We start from the raw sequence: 20,404 nt of genomic DNA, 5'->3' as shown, positions 1-20,404 counted from the left end.
TCATCACACTACAAAGACCACTGGAAAAAGAATAATACTACTTTTACATATATGTGGCATACCTTTATGATTTTATTTTACATAAACTCAGAAGAAAACTAAAAACTTGATGAACCTGAACAAATTATGTTCCCTAACTTGAATAATTGATGCCTTTGTTAATAGAAGTTTATCATTTACATTATCTATTACTAATTGGATAGCACCTAAAATCTAATAAAAGATATGAAATGGAATGCAAATAAATACACAAGCAGAAAAACAGTTCAATTCTAAAGAGCTAGTAGACAGAGAACAAGAAGGAAAAGGGGCAATGTGAAAAGAACTATGGATGGAATTTCAGTGGATAGAGAAAGAAAAAAAGGTTTTCATCCAGTCTGAGCCCCTGCAGGGGGATTTTCTTCCTGGTTTCAAGAAAGAAAAAGAAAAGAGAAAACACTGTGAATGCATCTAAAACTCTACTTCAGATTACTGTGTTGAAACTGTTTCTTTTTCTTACCAGGTATGTTAATCATATATCAGTCTAATGAAAAAAATATTATGTATCAAATGTCATTAAAAATTAAGAAAGTGTGTAAACACTTGATTCTATTTAGAATGTCATTTAAACAGGTGACTTAGTAAGTGTGTGCTTCTATTTCATAGATACAAGCATGAAAGGACTGTCTGGAGTGAGTTAATAGAAATACCCTGTCCCTGAACAGAAATACATTTCCAATGTGGAGTCAAGAGGAAAAAATCATTTTTTTAATGGCTCAGTTGAAATAAATACTAGAAGACTTAAACACCTTTAGTTCTTGGCTTATCCTTCACGTATTAATAAAAAGAAAAACAAAAATCAGCAAACTAAGGAAGAATTAAAGTTAACCATCAAGTCCACCAACATTTCTGTGTACACAGTCATATGTTTTTTCTATGGAATCAAAGAGTATGTTGGAAAACTGAGCACTCAAAATTTATTTAGGCATTTTAAATCCTTTAATTTAAAATATATTTATTTATTCATTTATCCTCATAGTTCAGATAATGAATCCAAAATATTTTAACCTACCCTTAATATTGAAGTACTGCTTTCTGTGAAATGGAAATAACAGTACCTCTGTAGAATCTGATTTCAATTTAAAACTTCCCAGAGGCAGTGTTGCCTTAGGGATTTCATTGTTTCTCTCTCTTTCTGTGTCTTAAATTCAGTTCCATCTGAAGCTGTTAAGTGGATGGAAAGCATTTTGTTGCTATTCTCCCTTACCTTCACTTTTATTGAACTACTCTCTTCTTATCCTTCTCCTCAAATGGCAAAGAAATAATTGATATCCTTTTCATTAAAGCTATAACTGAAACTTCTGACCTTCTTGCAAATTAATGAGTGTGTTATCATGGTTCATGCTCCTGTAATAAAAACTGTTTCTAGTCCCAAGGCAAAAAACATGATTTAGAAATGACTTAATTACACCTTCTGTTTAGTCTGGGTTACAAATAAGTTCAATGCTAAATAAATATCACATTTTTAACAGCCGTAATGAAATTTTAGAAGACAAAAATCTAATGTAAAGAAACCTCCCAAAGAATGGAGCTTGAAGTTTAGGCAGCGATGATTAAGAACACAGATACAATATTGCATACAGATTTTTAAAACCTGCATGTTCTATATATTTCCCCTTCTTGTACAATGAAACCAGCAAAACAGAGATGATGAAATTTCAGAGAAACTACTTTGAAGTTTAGTTTTTGCCTGAATTGTTTAACTGATTACTGAACTAATATTAGGATCCTTCCTTGACAGAAAAGTAAATTGGCTGTGCTGAATTATGGCTGGATTTAAATAGCTCTGTGGCAAGGCCATCATTTTCATAGGATATTCACTCTCCTGCAGTTGTCACATCTGCTACAACAGTAAGTACATACTAAAGTAAAATCTCAGCAGTGAAGAGCTGAACGGTAAATTTGTCTACCCAACATAAACTCTAAGAGCAGCTGAGCTATACTTCTGTGGCGACAAGAGACTGTGAGTTAGTAAGGAAGGGTCTTTCTTGCCTGTGCAAGTGCTCCATTGCCTAAACAGTAAAGAAGTCTTCTGGAGGAAGTTCTTGGTACTGATAAAAGCCTAGCTCTATCCTCTTTGCAGTTTCCCTTGTCATTCCGCAACACAGCTTTTTCAATTTTTTATAGCTAAATGGAGAACAGCTTAGATTTTCTGAGCATGCAACACCAGAACTCGTAGTATATGAACTATATTTTTAAAAATTTTTCTATAATTTTTCAACTTGTAATTGTTTAAATTTACACATCTAGAAACGCTTTTATATAACTGCTAACCAAAGTTTTAGCTTTCAGAATACTCCAGTATTATGAAATGAAAAAACAAAAGCCCTGCTGACAAAGAGAACAATATGTACGGTTCAAATTAAATCGAGACCTTTCATATTAACAAAAAAGAAAAATTCAGGGTACCTTCACTCTTTAACAGAACACTGTTGCTGTGAAGGCAACTTTAAGACTGTATGTAAAATTGCATACTGAATAAAGAATGGGCTCCAAATGTGCTCATTATTGTACATTGAGAAACCAATTACTTTGTAGATATTATGCAATATTGTATTCTTAAATGATGTTATGCTATTAATTCTCAGAATAGCTTTTCATCATCGATTTAAGCATTCCAAGTATCACCAAAATACAGACATTGAAACTAGAACAGTTTTGACAGGACAATTTCATCAAGTCTGTTAATGTCTTGGCTGTTAGTGGCCAGTGTTCTCTGTTCAGGGCTCAGAAGCAGATCTATCAATCATCACAGCTGGAAATGAGAACAGTAAGCCACTGCACTGATAGAGGCAAATCCTGCTTTCAGAGGGAGGCAAATGATTTACCGATCACTTTGAGTTCCAAATCCAGAAGGACCTGAACTATTGGCAGAGGTGAGATCCTGCCATTTTGAGCAGAAGAGCTTCATGTAATGGGAATTTTCATCTAGCATCTATGCCTCTCATAGACTAAAAAGACATCAACCACACGATCAGTAATATCTTGCAACTATGAAAAGTAGACATTTCCCTGCTATCCTCTTCAATGCGGAATGCGTTTAAAAGTAATGTATCCCATTGACTTCCCACTGGCACTCTTAACTGAGTCTTTTGCTACAACAGCTGCTGACACTCACCACTTAAAAAATAAATAAAACATGTCCTTGCACACTATTTAACTTCAAGCATCGCTTAAGCCATATCAAGTAATGGATGTCTGTACAATTTCACTGGTCTAAGAGACAGGAGAGCCTTTTACTCTTTCTGAAATTCCATTCTGGCAATCAATGAAAGTCTAAGAGAGTTTCACCAGTCAGTTGACTACTAGAAGTTCAAACAAGCCAAAGATTTGACCCCTAATCTCTATCTTAATATCTAGTTTAGAAATAAAATTATCAAGATTCCAATATATGAAAATTAAAATTTCCTAATAACTAGACATATCCAGATTATTAATCACTGTTTATTTTTTCTAGTCTGAGATAAGGAAGGTTGGATAAGGAAAATTCAGATCTAATGCATTTACCAGAAGTACTTCAAGTTTTATATGCAGGAAAACCCAATAAGGTGGGTTCCTTTCTTTTCCTTTTTCCTACCTGTTATTTCTTTTATCCCAGGTAATCCACTGCCAACTGAGGGAAATAAACATCGAGAACTGAATTCAGAACTCAAGAATAAGTCTGCAACTTACTAGCAGCAACTGGTAGTGTCTGGTTACATTTTTTGATAGTGCCAGAACTGTGTAAAAGTGGAACAACCTGAATCTTCCAGTCATAAAGAGACAGGAATCAGAAACACCAAATATAACACTGTTTACATGTTGCCTTCCTGCATGTAGACTAATAAGATTGGAAAAAAATGTGAGCTTGGTGGTGCACTAAGAGGATGTGGAAGAACAAGGTCCTCCAAAACAGCACCTCAGCACCTGGGAGCAAGAAGGTAAATGTTCTGCCTGCAAGTAAAATGCTGGGAATGAAGCATGATTCCAGAGATCAGGAAACTGAAAGCAAAGGGATGTTCATACATTTTGGCTAGTGACAACTAAAAGCTACAAGCAGTGGCATAAAAGGAAACGAGAAATTTGTGTTCAACCTTCCCAGGCCAGCAGCTACCTGCCTGCTGGGAGGGGCTGTGGGGAGCTAGTGGGCATTAGGCTGAGATGAGAACCAAGTGGACAAGCCAGTGAGGCATCCAAGTGAAGCAAAAGATCTAATCCCCTTTGTTCTTAACTAAATTCTAGCATCCAGATACAATACAGATTGTTGCCTGTACCGTTGCTTGTATCTTAGCTCACAGTTTCAAGCTGCATTTATCATAAAGTTATACTGCAGATATGTTAATTTAGAACAGGAAAACAAACGCTTACTGGATACAGTGCTCAAAATGGGCTCAGGTTACTGGCAAAAAAGAGTACATGTAAATTAAAAGAAAAAGAAATCAGCCCCCTGTTCCTCTTCTATGGTTGGAAGATAATATGGATATTTAATATCATAAAGTAAATACCGAGAGTCTTCTACAATACACTCCATTTGAGTATTTGCAGGTAACATATTTGTGTCAACTGAAAATGAAGTTGTAAATATAACAAAAAATTGATTTTATTTATTTATTTGTTTGTTTGTAATCTTGAAACCTGTTCTCAAATTCCTTTATGAAAACCAAGAACAAGGCTGCATATTTTCCTCTGTTTACAGGATTGTGTCTAGCCAATGCATCAAAATGCATATACTTATTTGCCATAACTTTACTTAGCACTGCACCCTTCCCTTGCCTGGTTTCAGCCAAGAAAGTGTCAATAGCTGACCTATGTTCTGGTTGTTGATGAGTGATAGGTGTGTGCCCAGGGCTGGGCTCAGCCACTTGGTGGGGAAGAACTTCACCCACGATGGCAGTGCAGCAGGGTGAGATCGCATTATAGGCTGTGCTGGCAGCGCATGGGTTGGATATGCTTGCTGTAAACCACTTCCAGGCACATAAATGACAAGTGAGTCATAAGAAGTCAGCAAGTATTCAGCAAGGGTAAGTCATACATGATAAAGAAGATAAACTTCTGTAACTAAATGACTGGCTTGGTACACAAAAGAAGAGCTGTGGATATTGTCTTACTAAACTTCAGCAAGGATTTTGATATTGCCTCCTATAAAATGTGAAGCCATTGTTGTATCGACTGGATGAACAGACAGTGAGGTGAACTGAAAACTGGCCAAACTGCTTGACCAAGGGGGTGGTGATCAGGTGCATGAAACCCCGCTGGAAGGCCACTTAACTATCAGTGTATCCCAGGAGTCAATATGGCCTATGCCTGACTAATGAGCCTTCCAAAGACCTCAGACTATAAGAGAAAAGGAACAGGAGAATGACTATAAATAATTATTGTGTATTTTAAACCCCACTTTAATCTTTTCTAGGATATGACTGGAAAACATAACCATAAAGTGAAGCAAATTGATAATTTGTGCATAAAATACCCTAGATGGCATAACCTGGGAAAAAAAATGTTGCTAGAAATGGTTTATCATGGTGAATTTTTTGTTTGTTTGTTTTTAATGGATTAAAACAATTCAAGAATGACTCAGTGTGAATCTCCAATGCCTGGTCATTGCTCCACTGAACACAAAACTACTGCTGTTGATTTACTGGCTTACCTAGGATTCCACCTATGCACAAAATAAAATGTGACTGAAATACACATTGAGAAATGGTGACACCAATATTCCTCTCTTGACATTGTGTTTGGTTTCTGAGATCAACCTAAGACACGCTACAGTAAGAGAGAACTGACAGATGAGAAAAAACACAGTAGTCTTGGAAAGTGACTTCCATGTACAAAGAGATAACAAGACTGTAATTCTGTCATTTTTAAAGGAAACGAGTAGGCAGATACTGGATTCCAGAAGAGGAGGAAGCCACAAAACAATAAAACCAGGGAACAAACAATCCCTGAAGTAAAACCTTCTGAACCAATGAGATGAATTTTCACATCCTGAGAGGCAGGCAAGCTCTCCAGACTTCGGCAACAAGTCACCTACTAGCTGGCTAGGATAACAGGAACATTACTGAGGCCTTATTTAGAGACAGAATGACCTAGATCCTGAATTCAGAGAGTCTGAAAAAGTAAAGATTCTCCTAACAACAGTTTATTTCCTGATATACCTGCAACCTTGTTGTTAGCCTGTTGGTAGGTTAACAACAAAGCTCTACTGATGGGCAAGTTATTCCAAGTGGATTACCCAAAGCTATTTTTCATTAAACTCCTCTCCAAGGTTTTTACTGCTGTTCACCCTTCAAAATTTGCTACTATCAATTAAAAACTATTCTAACGTAAGCATTTGATAAGTATATATTAGTCAATGTAAATGTCAAAAGAATGTATCTAATGAGAAAAAAATGATGAAAAGTGTTTTTTGCTTAGCATAAAAATTCCTGTTTAATTCTTTGACTACTAGAAAAAAAAAAAAAAAAAAAAAAAAAAGGAAATAAACATAAATATGCTGGAGATAATTGCTTTCTTATCTGCAGATTTTACACAGTTCAAAATATTTTAACATATACAAGATAGTATAAGCTCTGCTGAATCTAAATAAAATGTCAGCAAATAATGATCAGATGGTGCATCATCTATGGGATATATAAAAACATGGGAAACAGCTTCTGTTTTAATGCTTACTGAAAGCAGTGCATCAATTTCTGTTCTCATCAGCTCAGCAAGAAAACATGAAAGAGTTGCTATTTGATTTTATTACTTCAGGAATCCTGCCAAGTTGTTCACGACTGCTCACAGCAAGTAGATGAAGAACATCCCACTAATTCTCATTAGTATTTCATCATCTGTCCTTCCACTGGCTGGCAAAGACCTCTTACAACCAAGCGTAATTTTTCCTCAGTAAAAACAAAAACAAAAAACAAAAAACAAACAAACAAACAAAAAACTTTCTATAAGCAAATTTATATTAAAATTGTAAGTAGATATTTTAACCTCTATATAACATACAAGCAAACACTGATAAATTAGCACAGCTGCTTTTAATAAATCTTCCAAAACTAGGTATAGCATAGGACATAAATTATGCTGGTATGAACCTAAGTCTGAAGGCATCTGAAGTAACTATTTCCTTTCAAGGCCTTAAATAATGGAACTCAAAAAGAGTCAGTGCATAGTAGTTCAGCATCTCCCATTTGCTAGCTTCCTCTACAGAGGCCATACTTCCATTTAAGGGAAAAAAAGGCAAACACAGTTCATCTGAAAAAGGTCACAGATACACAGATAAAGTGGTGGTTGCATCTACAGAGATCTTGAAATGGTAACTGATACATACACTGCAACCTTCATTTCAGAAACAAGCTAACTCACCTACAGTTCAGATCTCCAGCATCAACTTTATGTAAAAACTTGATGCAACATTTTAACTATTTAACATCTCCAGAAAGAAATTAGTTTGCACCCTTCAATAATTAATATCTTTCTACTGGCATTAATAATTGGCAGTTGAAATATATAATTTTTAAAGCTAATCAAAAGAGTACCAAAATGTTTCAGCCAGTTGTAAAGCTAAAGAAGACAGTATTTCAGAATATATCAGGATACTGTATTCTATTCATATATAATGTGAACTTTACATCTGCTTTATGAATCATTTTTGCATCCTCTATTTTGTCAGTGGAACATTAAATACACCTTTTAAATTGATCCAGTTCAAGCTTGTAGCTAATTCTCCTTATTCATACTAAGACTGAAGAACATTTTTCAACTGAAGACCGCCTTACTTCCTTTTCTTGAGCAGACTGGAACAGTGCATTTTAGAGAAAGAGTCTGCAAAAAGCTGCAGTGTGGTTTCTCTTCCTTTCAGTATTTATCAATGAATGACTACCCATTTACAACTACCTTTGATTATAACTTTGCAGCTTCTGTTTCTTGCTTCCTGGTATGAACAGTTTATTTTCTAGAGTATTCTACTCAAAAGGAATCCTTCCTTCAAATAAAGCTCAATAAAAATCCTTTCTCCAGAGATTTTGATCTTTTTTCAGTCTCCAATTCAATTTAACAGTTAAGTAAATGTTGGGTTGAGTGAACACATCAGTGGAGATTTCCACAGCATTAGCAAAGGACTTCCTCTTTTGTGCATGTCCGAAAAGTAAACCAGGTGTACTTTTCTGACTATTTGAACAGAAATGGAATATAAAATATGTAGCTAATATAACAGCACCATGGCAAAAGGGATATTACTGACAGAATGGCATTAGTGGTACTACTCAATGCTCATAAACAACTGTAGTCTATTAAGCCATCTTGGTTCAACAAACAAATTTGTGGTTTTAAGCAATTCATTTCTTATGTGCCCTCATACCTTCTATACAAACACTATCAGAATCTCATACAGTCAAATGAAATAAAACATTAAAACAAATAATAATTTAAAAATACACAAAAGGAAGAAAAACTTTTAGAAAGTAAAAACAAAACTGTACTTATGAGGGCTACAAATGTTCATAACGAAAGTTTCCTTTTCTTCCTTGAGTTTTCCCCTCTCATAACAATGTCTGACATTTTGCCTCCAAAACATCAGAATTTATACTGACACTGAACAGAGCTCAGACAGCTGATCCTAGCAGTCTGTGTTTTTCTCCTGTGGGCCAGTCAGCAGACAAACACACACCAGTTGTTTAGCAAGATGCATGATTCTTACACTCTGTTAAAATCCCATTTTACATTCACCAATGTAAAATGCAAGTAATAATGATCAATATGAATATATAAAATTACAGGAGGTGCTGCATTCTAAGGTGATTAAATTCCATGTCTTTCACTGGAAAATTCTAGCTCTTCCACAAACTGTTTCAGTTATATTATTTGACGTATTCCCTAAAATGGCCTAAAATGCTCTGGTTACACTCTTCTCAACTACGAATTTTCCTATGTAACATCTCCCTCAAGAATTTGGAGCATACGGTCCAAACAAGAAGATGATCTTACTATTGCTTAAGCTGTCAAGACAATAAATAGAATATGAAAATAAAAAAAAAAATTAAAAAAAGCATGTAATAATCACAGTTTATTCCAGCCTAGTCAGAAGATTTTTTATTTACATAAAGTACTATGAAAACATATTATGCAACCTTAAAGTATTAGAGCTGACAGTTCAGCTTTTTCTCCACTGTCAAATATTGATTTCCGCAATAAAAAAAATGAATGCAGTGGATCAGTATAGCTTTTGACACCAGATATCAGTGCCTCAAGGGCTGTTTACCCACAGCACATAGTTTTCAGCCGCAAAGCTGTAGCATTAACATTATGTTCTATTGCCTTTTTGAGGTATGCTACTCAAAAATTATTTCCCAAAACCTTGAATTTACAGAACCTTTGGAATGTATATTCTTTTGAGACATTTTTAACGTAAACTCGAAACACTTGATGATCAAACACACAAAGAGGCAGCCAGATGTGGTGAAGCCTCTGTCTTTGGAGATACTCAAAGACCAACTAGACATGCCTTCTAACCAACCTGATCTAGATATCCGTGCTTGATTTGGACCAAATGATCTCCAGAAGTATGTCCCTTTCAACCATAACTATTCTGTGATTCTATGATATTTTATAGACTAATACTGAGGAATAATAATAATATTAACAATGTGGGAAGATAACTAATCCATTGTATGTCAAATAGGATCAAGTTTCTTACTTTAAGAACTTTGAGCACAATCGCACGTGTTCTCTCCTCTATTGAAGTTCAGGCTAAGACTTCCCAGAGGCAGAAAATGCACCCTGTTTGCCGACAGGGACACAGGACATGCCCAAGAGTGAGTAAAAGAAAGACACAGGAGATTGACAAACTCACTGTAGTTGCTGGATATCTTGCATTTTCAAGTTGGATATCTTGCAATTTCAGCTGGTGCCTGTCACATGCTAAAGTGAATATTTGTGTTTGCTAACAGCTTCCTAGGATTTTCTGAGACACCTTTTCTTCCCTAGTCCTCTAAATTTTACTATGTGAACTCCATCACCCTATCTTATGCAAGTCAAACTAAGTTCATGCAGCTACTTGCCTGATTTTGGGAAACTGGAAGATACGTGGGCTCCATTTAAAACTCATGAAAACAATGCATCAAATGAAATACTACATTCCTTGCTACTTCATCTGATGCATTGATATGGAGTGGTTATCTTAAATGGAATATCTGAAATAAAGATTACTGGCATCCACTAAATCCACTCACAAATAATATATGTTTACTACCAAATCTAGAATTATTTTTTTCCTCTTACTTTTTAAAGTAAGAGGAAAATTTAATCATACAAAGAATCAGAGCAGCCCTGAAAGACATTGCTACAAAAGGCTGTGAAAAATCTTTTGCTCTACTTCCAGTAGACATTTTATTGCAGTTCATGAAAAAGCTAAAAATGGTTATTTTAAAAGAAGCCATGTCACTATTAGTAAAAATGGCATTGGTAATTCCCACACAGGTAATTATGAACTAGACATACCAATTAATAGACTAAGTGAGAAATACACGATATACCTAATTACATATTGTTGATACATTACGCAAGACATCTTAAGACCAATTTTAATTTTCAATCTATATTGTTAATTAAATGTTAAAATGTTTTTGTTATATGTTTTCTTTCTACTGTGCTTCTTTGAAAAAAGTGATTCCCCACTGGATGACTTTCCTCTGAAAATGCAAACCTACCTTTCTTCATATCAGCTATTGAAATTAACCAGTTGCTTAACTAATAATATGGATAAAATCAAGCTGTAAAAAGAAGAACTCAAAATTTAATAGGCATATAATGACAATATACATGACATAAACACATCTGTGAAGATTTTGATCCAGTATAAGTGAAAATCCATACATGCAAAATTTCCTTTTCCTTGGATCCTAAGTGAGACAAAAATACTGTAGATGTCTTCAGTTGTGCAAGTATGACAATCATTTTCATTTTTTTTTAGTTACCTGATAAGACAACTTCAACTAAGTCTCCTTCTTGGATATCACCAGCTGATTTCACCAACTGGAGAATGTTTTCAGAGGTAGGGTCATGGCGGAAGAGAAGAATTTTGTCATACATTCCGTAGAAACCACATTCAGGAAACTGCAAATACAAACCTGAATGTTACTAAACTGCAAAAACACATAACTGTAAAAAACAATTAATATAATTAATTTTCAGTGCAGAGTAGACCATTGTTCACACTATCAGAAAACAAAAGTGAATGTTTTTCCATATATGGCAGTATTTACCTCTGTATTCTATAAATGGCATATCCCCCAACCACATACGCACATTTACCTTTTTTTGGTCTGCAACTAATGTGTTATCTATTAACAAACAGGAGAAAAATAACTCCATCCTTTACTTAATGTCTTTTTAAAGACAAGTTCATAAGCAACTTGATTAGATCCTGGTGGAGAAAGTTATTGGACCAGAGAACCTCCACCAATCTACATTATTACATAATCCTATAATCTTTACATAGATAAGTGGTAAAATGATATCTGAAGGTCAGAGAAATAATTTTCAGCTTGACCTAAGATACAACACCTAAGTGATATATCACTGGATAATAATCATTTCTTGAGACTAAATTTTGTCACTTAACACATTCACTCAACAATTGTTCTGTGTCAGACTTAAATTATTATTAATTTTTATCTATGTTTCTGAAATGAGAAATCTTTTCCATTCTTTAAAAAAAAAAGAATTCTTAATTGTATTAGTTCTTTCAGATTTTTATCCTTAAAATATAGTTTTTTAATGTCCAGTTCCATTGCAATGTAAGCTAAAGCTTACAAAGAATCTGATCATTGAGATGACGTCACTGGAGATTTCTTCTTTATTCCTCAAATGTCTAAAGCCAGCTACAAGCCAGATAAGCATGTAATTTCTTGTAATCGTACACATTCCTTCTCATTGACTTTTGGACAAAGCTCATCTGAAAAATATGCTTTTTTTTTTTTTTTTTTTGAACCTTTCAGAAATGCCTTGCAATGAAGCATCACAGAGCACGCTATGCCAGAGACTTTCAATCACTGTTTAGGTGTTGTGGCAGCAGAATCCAGACTTTTTCATAATTACATTTACTTTATTTCATAGAATACATAATCCTAAAAACTAGATACTTAGAGAAGAAAAAATGAAAGTGTGTAGAGTCAGGACAAGGGGAAATGGCCAGAAACTGGAGCATAGGAAGTTCCGCACAAATGTGCACAAGAACTTCTTTATGGTGAGTGTGACAGAGCACTGAAACAGGCTGCCCAGGGGGGTTGTGGAGTCTCCCTCTCTGGAGATATTCAAGACCATCATGGTTTTGTAATGTTGCTGTCAACGTTACAAAACCATGACAAAGACCTGCCTGTGCAACCTTGTGTAGGTAACCTGCTTTGGAAGGGGGGCTGGACTCGATGATCCCTGAAAGCAAAAGCCTGATGGAAATACTTGCTGAAGACTGAAGGATTTTGCTTATTTGGAAGCACTGTAAAATGAAAAGCAACTTTCAAAACAGCCACTTACGACCCCTTTCAAACACTGATAGAATTATTGCACTCCACTGTATTTCAGAGATAGGACAGGCATTCCCCTCTAAATCTTTTTTTTCCCCCCTCTCTCAGTATAAACCCCTTTCATTTGCTCTTTTAATATTACTTCCATTTGTATTTACCTATAAAAAGTATTTTCTGTACTGTGTGTGTAAATATGTACATTTTAAGGCATCATTTATTATATTCTAAAGAGAGACAAACTCAATTACTATCATAATAATATATATATATATATGTAAGAGTTATTTGCTGGTTTCAAGTTAGTTTTCGCAACATAAGCTACTCTATCACCAAGAAAGCCATTTTGATGGTGCCGTTCTCCAAATATAATGCTGTGTAAAGTCCAACTGTTGCAACAGTGACAAAAACATTTTCCTGCCAACAATAATGTTGATAAGCACAAACAAAAGTAAACAAAAAGCCAACATACTGCTTGGTACTACAACACTACAAATATCATTTATTTTTGCCAAATACAGAGCAAAATAGGAAATACATACATGTAAAAGCCACCTAAAAGCTAACTAGCGTTGACTAACTCAAAGCAAAATAAAAATGACATTATTAAACATACTCAACACTGCTTCCTTTTTGCCTCCATGACCCCTTAAAAGGTCAGACTCAGGTAAGCAGAAATTTCTAAGATGACTCCCATTTGATGAGGCCAAGTGAAAGAGTTAAACTCCTTCCTCCAGAAGCAGGGAGACTGGATTCCCATTGCTTATTTTAAGCAGATCCTCAGCTAGGATGCAAATCATGTATGGATGAAATCACACTCTAAGAGTGTGATTGAGCATGGTTCAAACTGTACTTGGAAACGTTCTATTAAACAACTAAAATGCTTACATGATTTTGGACCAGTACTAAAGCCTGTGTTCTCATTTTGGTTAGTTTACAAATATGGAGAGCCATTGCCATTTGAACCTTTCCTAAATAGGAAGCATCACTCCCTATTTGCCATATATTTTTTATTCTTCTATTTTATTTTTTTTTTTAATCTACAGTCTTTGTAGATGCTCTATGAAGTTCTATAAAGCATAATGAGACACCTGCAGCATATAAGTTAATAAGCCTTTTCCGAATGGAATTTCAGGAAGGAGCAAACTTGCTATCATTACACTAAGTAAACGGTATTTTAGATAACACACACAAATACTTCCCTAATGCTGTTTGCTGCAGCAGTTTGCTGTGGGAATCGCATTTCTTTGTATCACACAGATCAAGAAAAAAACATTTTGCTCACATGCACTGACTGGAATTGGCCCCAGACTCCAACTTTTTTTCCCAGTTGCCATCAGCAGAACTGCCAGCAGCAACCACAGAGGAAAAACACAGCTGAGTTCCCTAACGGAAATATCTGTGAAACAAATGAAGCAGGGCTCTGGAGAAACACAGAAGGATGGCTGTTTTGTAGAGCCTGACCTCCAAGAGACCTTTTGGTCAGCCTCTTCCAGAACAGGTTGTTCCCTGTGGTCATCCAAGGAAGAGGTTGCTTCCTGCACAGTATTTCCAAACACCTCCCTGCTACCTATGCCTCCCGCTGCTGTGAGGCTGCCAGCCTTCCGCCACTCAAACTGCTCCTTGCCAAAAATACTCAGCACACACTACATTACTCAAGCTGCTAGTCTGCAGTCTTTAAAACTCCCACTTCTCCCAGCGGTGAGCAGATAGATAGTCAAAATAAGGGCTTCCTAACAACAGTATAGGGTTTTTTGTTTGTTTGTTTTGTTTTTTTGTTTTTGTTTTTGTTCTTTTTTTTAAATCAGCCCACCTTCTTTACACTAAGTATAAAAAGCCTTAAACAATAACCCTTCTTTCCTAAACAAAGAGATTTTTAGAATAACTAATTTAACTTTATTTGTGCTACCACAAGATACTCATCACCTTCTCCATTTCTACTAAACAGACTGGATTTATTTTTCATTGAGTGAAAGTATTTCTTTCTGAATTACTGCATATAATTAATTAACAAAAATATGTTTCCTCTTTCTTGGAAGATGATTTTCACTAGTACCACTCAAGAACTACCAGCTGAGTCAAGCCAGTGAATGAGTAAGTTTAAGAATAATTCTAGCATTGAAGGAACAGTCAACTAATAACCACAAAAATATTCCAAATGGAAGTAACTATTCCAGGCAAATCACAACATACTTGCATAGCTGACCTCACTATCAGGTACATTAAGTGATTAATTCAACACAAACGTTTAGAGAAGTTATGATAATAAACACAAAACAATGAGAATCAGAGAACAGATCGTTACATCCTGTTGTAGCAAAAAATACTGTCATATGCATCCCATCTGCATATGCTGCGTAATTTCAATAAAAAATTGCTTGGAGATAAAGCACCTGGGGCAAGCTCTAAGCATCAATGCTTTGTGCTTTTATTTCTTATCTTTGAGTTTAGAAGCAATGTTCTATTAACAGTGACTCACTAATGCCTCAATGCCCTTTCCAGGGTAACATGGGGACCTCAACAGGAGGGCTCACACCACTCCTGTGTATGTGCCCACACTGGCACAGAACTGTGGAGTTCCCTGTGAAATGTTTAAGAGCAGAACGCGACAGTATCAGTGTCACAATGCTGACAAGCATCCACTTACAGAGCTGCTTCATGAACAGATTGCAGAAGTTCTCACCAAGGATGCTGAGAACTGGAGCAAAAACTTTCATGCCCTTTAGGGAATAGGCAGAAGCAGGGTGATGAATCACTAAAAAAATCAACTATTTTTTCTTGTAAGTTTAAACAAGAAAGGCTTAGATACAGTGACTAAAGAATCACTTGCTCACATAAATTCACTTATTTAGTAAGACTGCAGCTTCAGAATATCTAACATTTACTATGCCTGGGAAAACAAATTCCTAATGTAAGGACAGAACATGAACAGAACAAGGACATAAAAACCAATTCAAGAGTCACTTCAATATATTCTTTAAAACAAACAAACAAACAAACAAACAAAAACACAACTGCTCAACAAATGAACTACTTAGATTCAGTCAAAGTTTCTGTGCTTGAGGTAAGTGCTGTAATAAGGGATATCTAGTGTTCATTAAAGCACCTTGAAATTGGTAGCTTCTTCCTGAAAAAGTAGAATTTACTATCACTGAATTTATAAGACATGTATTTAATGTAGTCTTTCAACTACTTACAAAATAATTCTACATTACAGGAAATATATTAAGTCCACTCAAACTGAATTTGATGGATTTTTTTTTTTAATTATTTTTTAACGTGTAAGAACTATGTTGTTTCAAATTTTAATACTAATTATTAGTTTGGTCCTTGGTCACTTGTCTCTTTTACTTCAATGTATTAATAACTGGGATCCTTATTAACAGAGGATAAAACGACAAAACCAAGTAACAGGATTACTGGGATACTTAATCCTATAATGAACATAATCTCTGTAATAAATGGGAGAAAAAGCTGACACTGGACATCAGTTCAGCATTTGCATGCATATCTACAACCATGACCACACTGTGAGTCAAACTTCTGGAGAAGAAGTGTTCACACACATTAAGTCACTATGCAAGATCTGCCTTAGAAAAGCCAAAGTAATAAAGAGATAACTGTTAAGAACAGGTAATAAAGACAATTGGTAGAGATATGTCTCTAAAGCATTATTTTAGACAAATCTAGCATTTCTTTGTGGATCCAAGGAAGACATATGTTAGACTTATGACTCATTTTTGAAGATTGAATATCTCTTTGGAGATACGATAACTGCATGGATTTTTAATGTGACAAAGAAATAGTAGCTTTGTTGCCAAATTCTATGTGTACATATATAAGACATATGTACATAAATGCACATCAAACAAATCACTTGGGAAGAATCAAGTTTCATGGGCTGCTCACCAGAGAATTTCAAAGTCAGATTGTGCAACTTTAGAACAGCATCTTATTCATGGACAAGAACACTAAGGAAACCAAAACTACTGAAATGATGGAATCACAGACAGATCACAAAGAAGTTTCTCTCCCTGCTGGGCACTTAGTAGAAACAAAGCCTTCCCTGAGAGCAAAGACCTCAGCTAAGATTGCCTGCTCCTAACATACTACTAGCAGTATAGTTTCTTCATAAAAATGCTTGTAGTTGCCATGTTTCAATTTGCATAAAATACTGCCTTTTATAACAAGTATGGACTGGAAGAAAAACATCTCAGGACACTCAGACATAAAAATTAAATAAATGTTTAAGCCTTCTGTCAGTCTAGTAACACATTCAAGGAACCGAAAACATTTACAGGGTAAACTAGGAAAGTCATTCAAACAGAAACCCCTGAACAAGCCTTAAGGCTAATTTTTCATGGACGTCACAAAATAAATGCACAACACAGGAAATGCCATGTTGAGAAAGGAGCTATCTTGTATATACAGGCATATGATGTTCCAAACATAAAGATGATAATAACAGACAGAAACAGAAATTTGGGAGTTCTATGAAACCACTAAGGGAAGCTAGAAGACACTAGAAATATCACTGTCAGCTTAGTGAATGCATGTTAAAGTTTTCCTAATACTTTAGGAGTATGAAAAGAAACAGCAATTCTACATTCTGTAAACATCCAATGCTTTCCTTTGTTTGCTGAACATATTGGGAAAATGCAGCACTATGTATTAATGTCTTGCAATCAAATAATATCTGATATTAACATTTGTTGCTATGTATGTTGAAGAGGACACTCTGAAGCTGCACACTTGTATTGGCAAATCTAAAATACTTGAAAAAAAATAATAAAGATGGAACAGCTGTAAAGGTAATAGTTGTCGTCTGGAGCAACTGAGAGCAGGAAACAGCAACATGCAGAACTGTAGCCTTCTCAAAGTAATGGAACAAAAGCTATAAACAAATAATAACCTAGAGGAAAGCACTATTCTTTGACTACCACTTTGAATTACAGATACACACAGATAAATCGGTAATTTAATGAGAAGACTGCATAAGCCTAGAAAGTCAGTTTTCAAAATAACACATCAGACCCCTGAAAACATGGGAGGTAGGTAGGCTGAACAGGGATTCTTTGAAAAGAAATGCTGAATTTTGCAAATGTATCGAGTAACCACATGAAGTCTCAGTAAACTGCTTATGCCATGAACTGGGGAATAACAAAGAAGCATATGGCTTTATTACCCCTGCATTTGTCACTGAAGTAACTGCAACTGGAACACTGTATTCATACCTAGAATTTACAGTTCAAAGCTAGGACCCTCAAGAACAAATTCAGGGAAAAATACTGGAATGATTAAAAAGCGGAAAGGCACGCCTTCCTGTATGTGACAGTAGGAGCTTGATAGCTTGATCTGCTTAATTTCTAACGGAAGGTTAGGATTTGATCATTTTTGATAAGCATCAGTATGAGAAAGTGAAATCTGATTATCTATTGATTTATCTGCCTCACAGAGAAAGAAACATCAAGTTCCAGCTCTCAGGTTAGATTACCAAAATGCCATACTCTCCATGTATACAACAGTCACAGTCATCTAGCTACAGAAAGCTAACACCTTTCCTGGGACTCTTCTCAGAATCACTTCTTTTTTTTTTTTTTTTTAATTTCAGAATGAAAAAAAAAAACAAACCACCAGGTACCTGATACACCAGATATCTGACACAATCCTGCCAATCATTTTGGCACTGATAGGACTTCTAATGTAACACTGTCTACTTCTGGGTGCACAGAGACAAACCAATGACAGCACCAAAGACAGTTCTATAACGTGATGTGACAGGAAAGATCTACAGAACTAAGCAATGATTAAGGGAGAGAGGACAGTTTGAAAGGAATCTGACAGTTCTGTTAGGCAGTAAGAGATTCTCACAACAGGGATTTAGGTTATCTACTAACAATTAAGGATAGTTTAAATCTGGCAATGACTTCTGAGAGAGGCTGTGGACTGTCTATCATAGGGGTTGACAAGAATGGCACTGATACGGCTGACCCTCATTCACAACAGCCTTTTTGTGTCTTTCTAACCCTGTATCTATGGTTCTGCTGAAAAACACAAGGAAAAAAAAATAGTTCAGGATAAGTAAAATAAACCATGTAAGATCCATTTAACATTCTTTTCTGTAAGTTCTGTGACTTTCCTTTCTGATTATCTAAAATGACTATTTGAAGTTCAACTAGTTAAATGCTTCCCTCTTTTTTATCCTGTACAGTTGTACACAGTTCCTCTGCAATTTCACATAGTTGCCACATTTCACAAGGGAGGATTTTGCATTTCCGTGTGGGTGAATACATGTCCACCCCCAGCTAACCAGTACTGACAGATTATTTGACAGTTTAATTTCAGTGAGACCTATCTGCCTCAAGAATATTTTTAAACATCAAGACAAAAGTCGTTTTACGTTTTAGCATGTCTGTGACGTGTGTATTACAAATTTAACAGATGAAATGAACAACAAACCATTATCCCTAGTTTCTAGCACAGGTTTACCTACGTAGATATAGCTATTCTCATCTTCCAGTATTTAAGTATCTAATACTTTCAGTAAGAGAATGTCACTCTCAATAAATCTTGCTTGTCATATGCCAGGATTGATGTTTGACCACATTGTTCTCAGTCAGTAAGTGACTGTAATTATTTTTATGGCTCAGCCCCTCTTATCATAGATTTTAAATAAGTCTTCCATTGTTTTCTGAGTGGATGAAGACCCAATATAAGAAAAATTGACAGTGACTTTGGGAGTATCACATGAAGTAATCATGACTCCAAACACTTAATTTCAGTTGCTGGACCCCCCAGCATCACTCCTTGCATCTTTTAAAAATATTTTATTTCATTGTGTGCCGTTATAGTTTCCAGCTGCAGAAATGAGTTCCACAATTGATGCTGGATTTTTTTTTTTTTTTTAACACTGTTTTTTTGTTTGTTTTTTGTTTTTTTTTAGTCCATTTTTTTACAGTGATTTAAAGAAAATAATAAAATAATGATTTATGTCTTATTTAAAACTGAAGATTAACTTCCAAAGCTGCAGAAAGTGACAGTAAAAAAAAAAAAAAAAAAAAAAAATTAAAAGTGAATCAGCCATCGTATCCACAGTGTAATCTCATGCAGAATACCATTATGAAGTTGTATTACTTAAAGAAACTATGGCTTTTCTAAAGAAAGGGAAAACTTTGGCAAAAGCCACAGTATTTTGAAGAGCATTATAAGCAAAGACAAAATTCTGCTCCTGCCAGGGAAAAGGCAGCTGAACTAAGAAAACGTTTCAGACCTTCATCTAACATGTAATGAAACCCTTCTCAGCTCTAATAACAAACAAGTCATTGTAAAATAATCTCATTTGCTTAAAGTCTCAGCCATGTGGAACTTCAGCTGGGGGTGAGGAGCCAGACACTTGATGCAAGAAGTCCTTAGCAACAGAAGTCTGCAAGGAGGACAAGGTTGTATTACCAGCAGCTGAGCAAAGATTTAGATATTACAGAGAAAAAAGTTTTCACGATCCTTATCAGTCCTTTTTTGCAATGGAAAAAAAGGACTTATGGACATGGCTTATGTCACTTTTGATTCACTTGAGCCAATGCTCCACTAGAAGTATACATTGATCATTAGTTGCTATGTTTCAGTGTGGTAAGTAAGCATTTGAAAATGGACACGACGCACTGTCAGTCCTGTTTGACCTACATGGATTTTCTGCAGGTTAAAATGATCAAGGACAGGATTTTCAAAAGCACCTAGTAATTGCTCTTCTACAAATGTTTAAATTTTATTTTTTTATTTTTATTTAAGTAGTCTCTCTCCATTCATATTCATTTCTCATTGGTGTGTTGATGATTTGTAATCTGGGTGAGACGTACAATATAAGAAGAAAATTAAAAAGCTCA

At 35.3% G+C, this 20,404-nt stretch overlaps 1 protein-coding gene across 2 annotated transcripts in view; it reads right to left on the bottom strand.

Annotated features, from left to right (window-relative positions):
- PRKD1 (protein kinase D1) overlaps positions 1-20,404 on the bottom strand; it is a 97,997-nt gene that overhangs the window by 35,272 nt on the left and 42,321 nt on the right. For both annotated transcript variants that reach the window (XM_072337524.1, XM_072337525.1), the window contains exon 2: positions 10,980-11,118. In XM_072337524.1, the coding sequence (XP_072193625.1) occupies positions 10,980-11,118 (139 nt within the window). The remainder of the gene's footprint in view (positions 1-10,979; positions 11,119-20,404) is intronic.

This window comes from Excalfactoria chinensis, chromosome 5, assembly GCF_039878825.1.
Source record: "Excalfactoria chinensis isolate bCotChi1 chromosome 5, bCotChi1.hap2, whole genome shotgun sequence".
In the NCBI taxonomy this organism is placed as follows: Eukaryota; Metazoa; Chordata; class Aves; order Galliformes; family Phasianidae; genus Excalfactoria; species Excalfactoria chinensis.
This window is presented reverse-complemented; position numbering and strand designations above follow the sequence as displayed.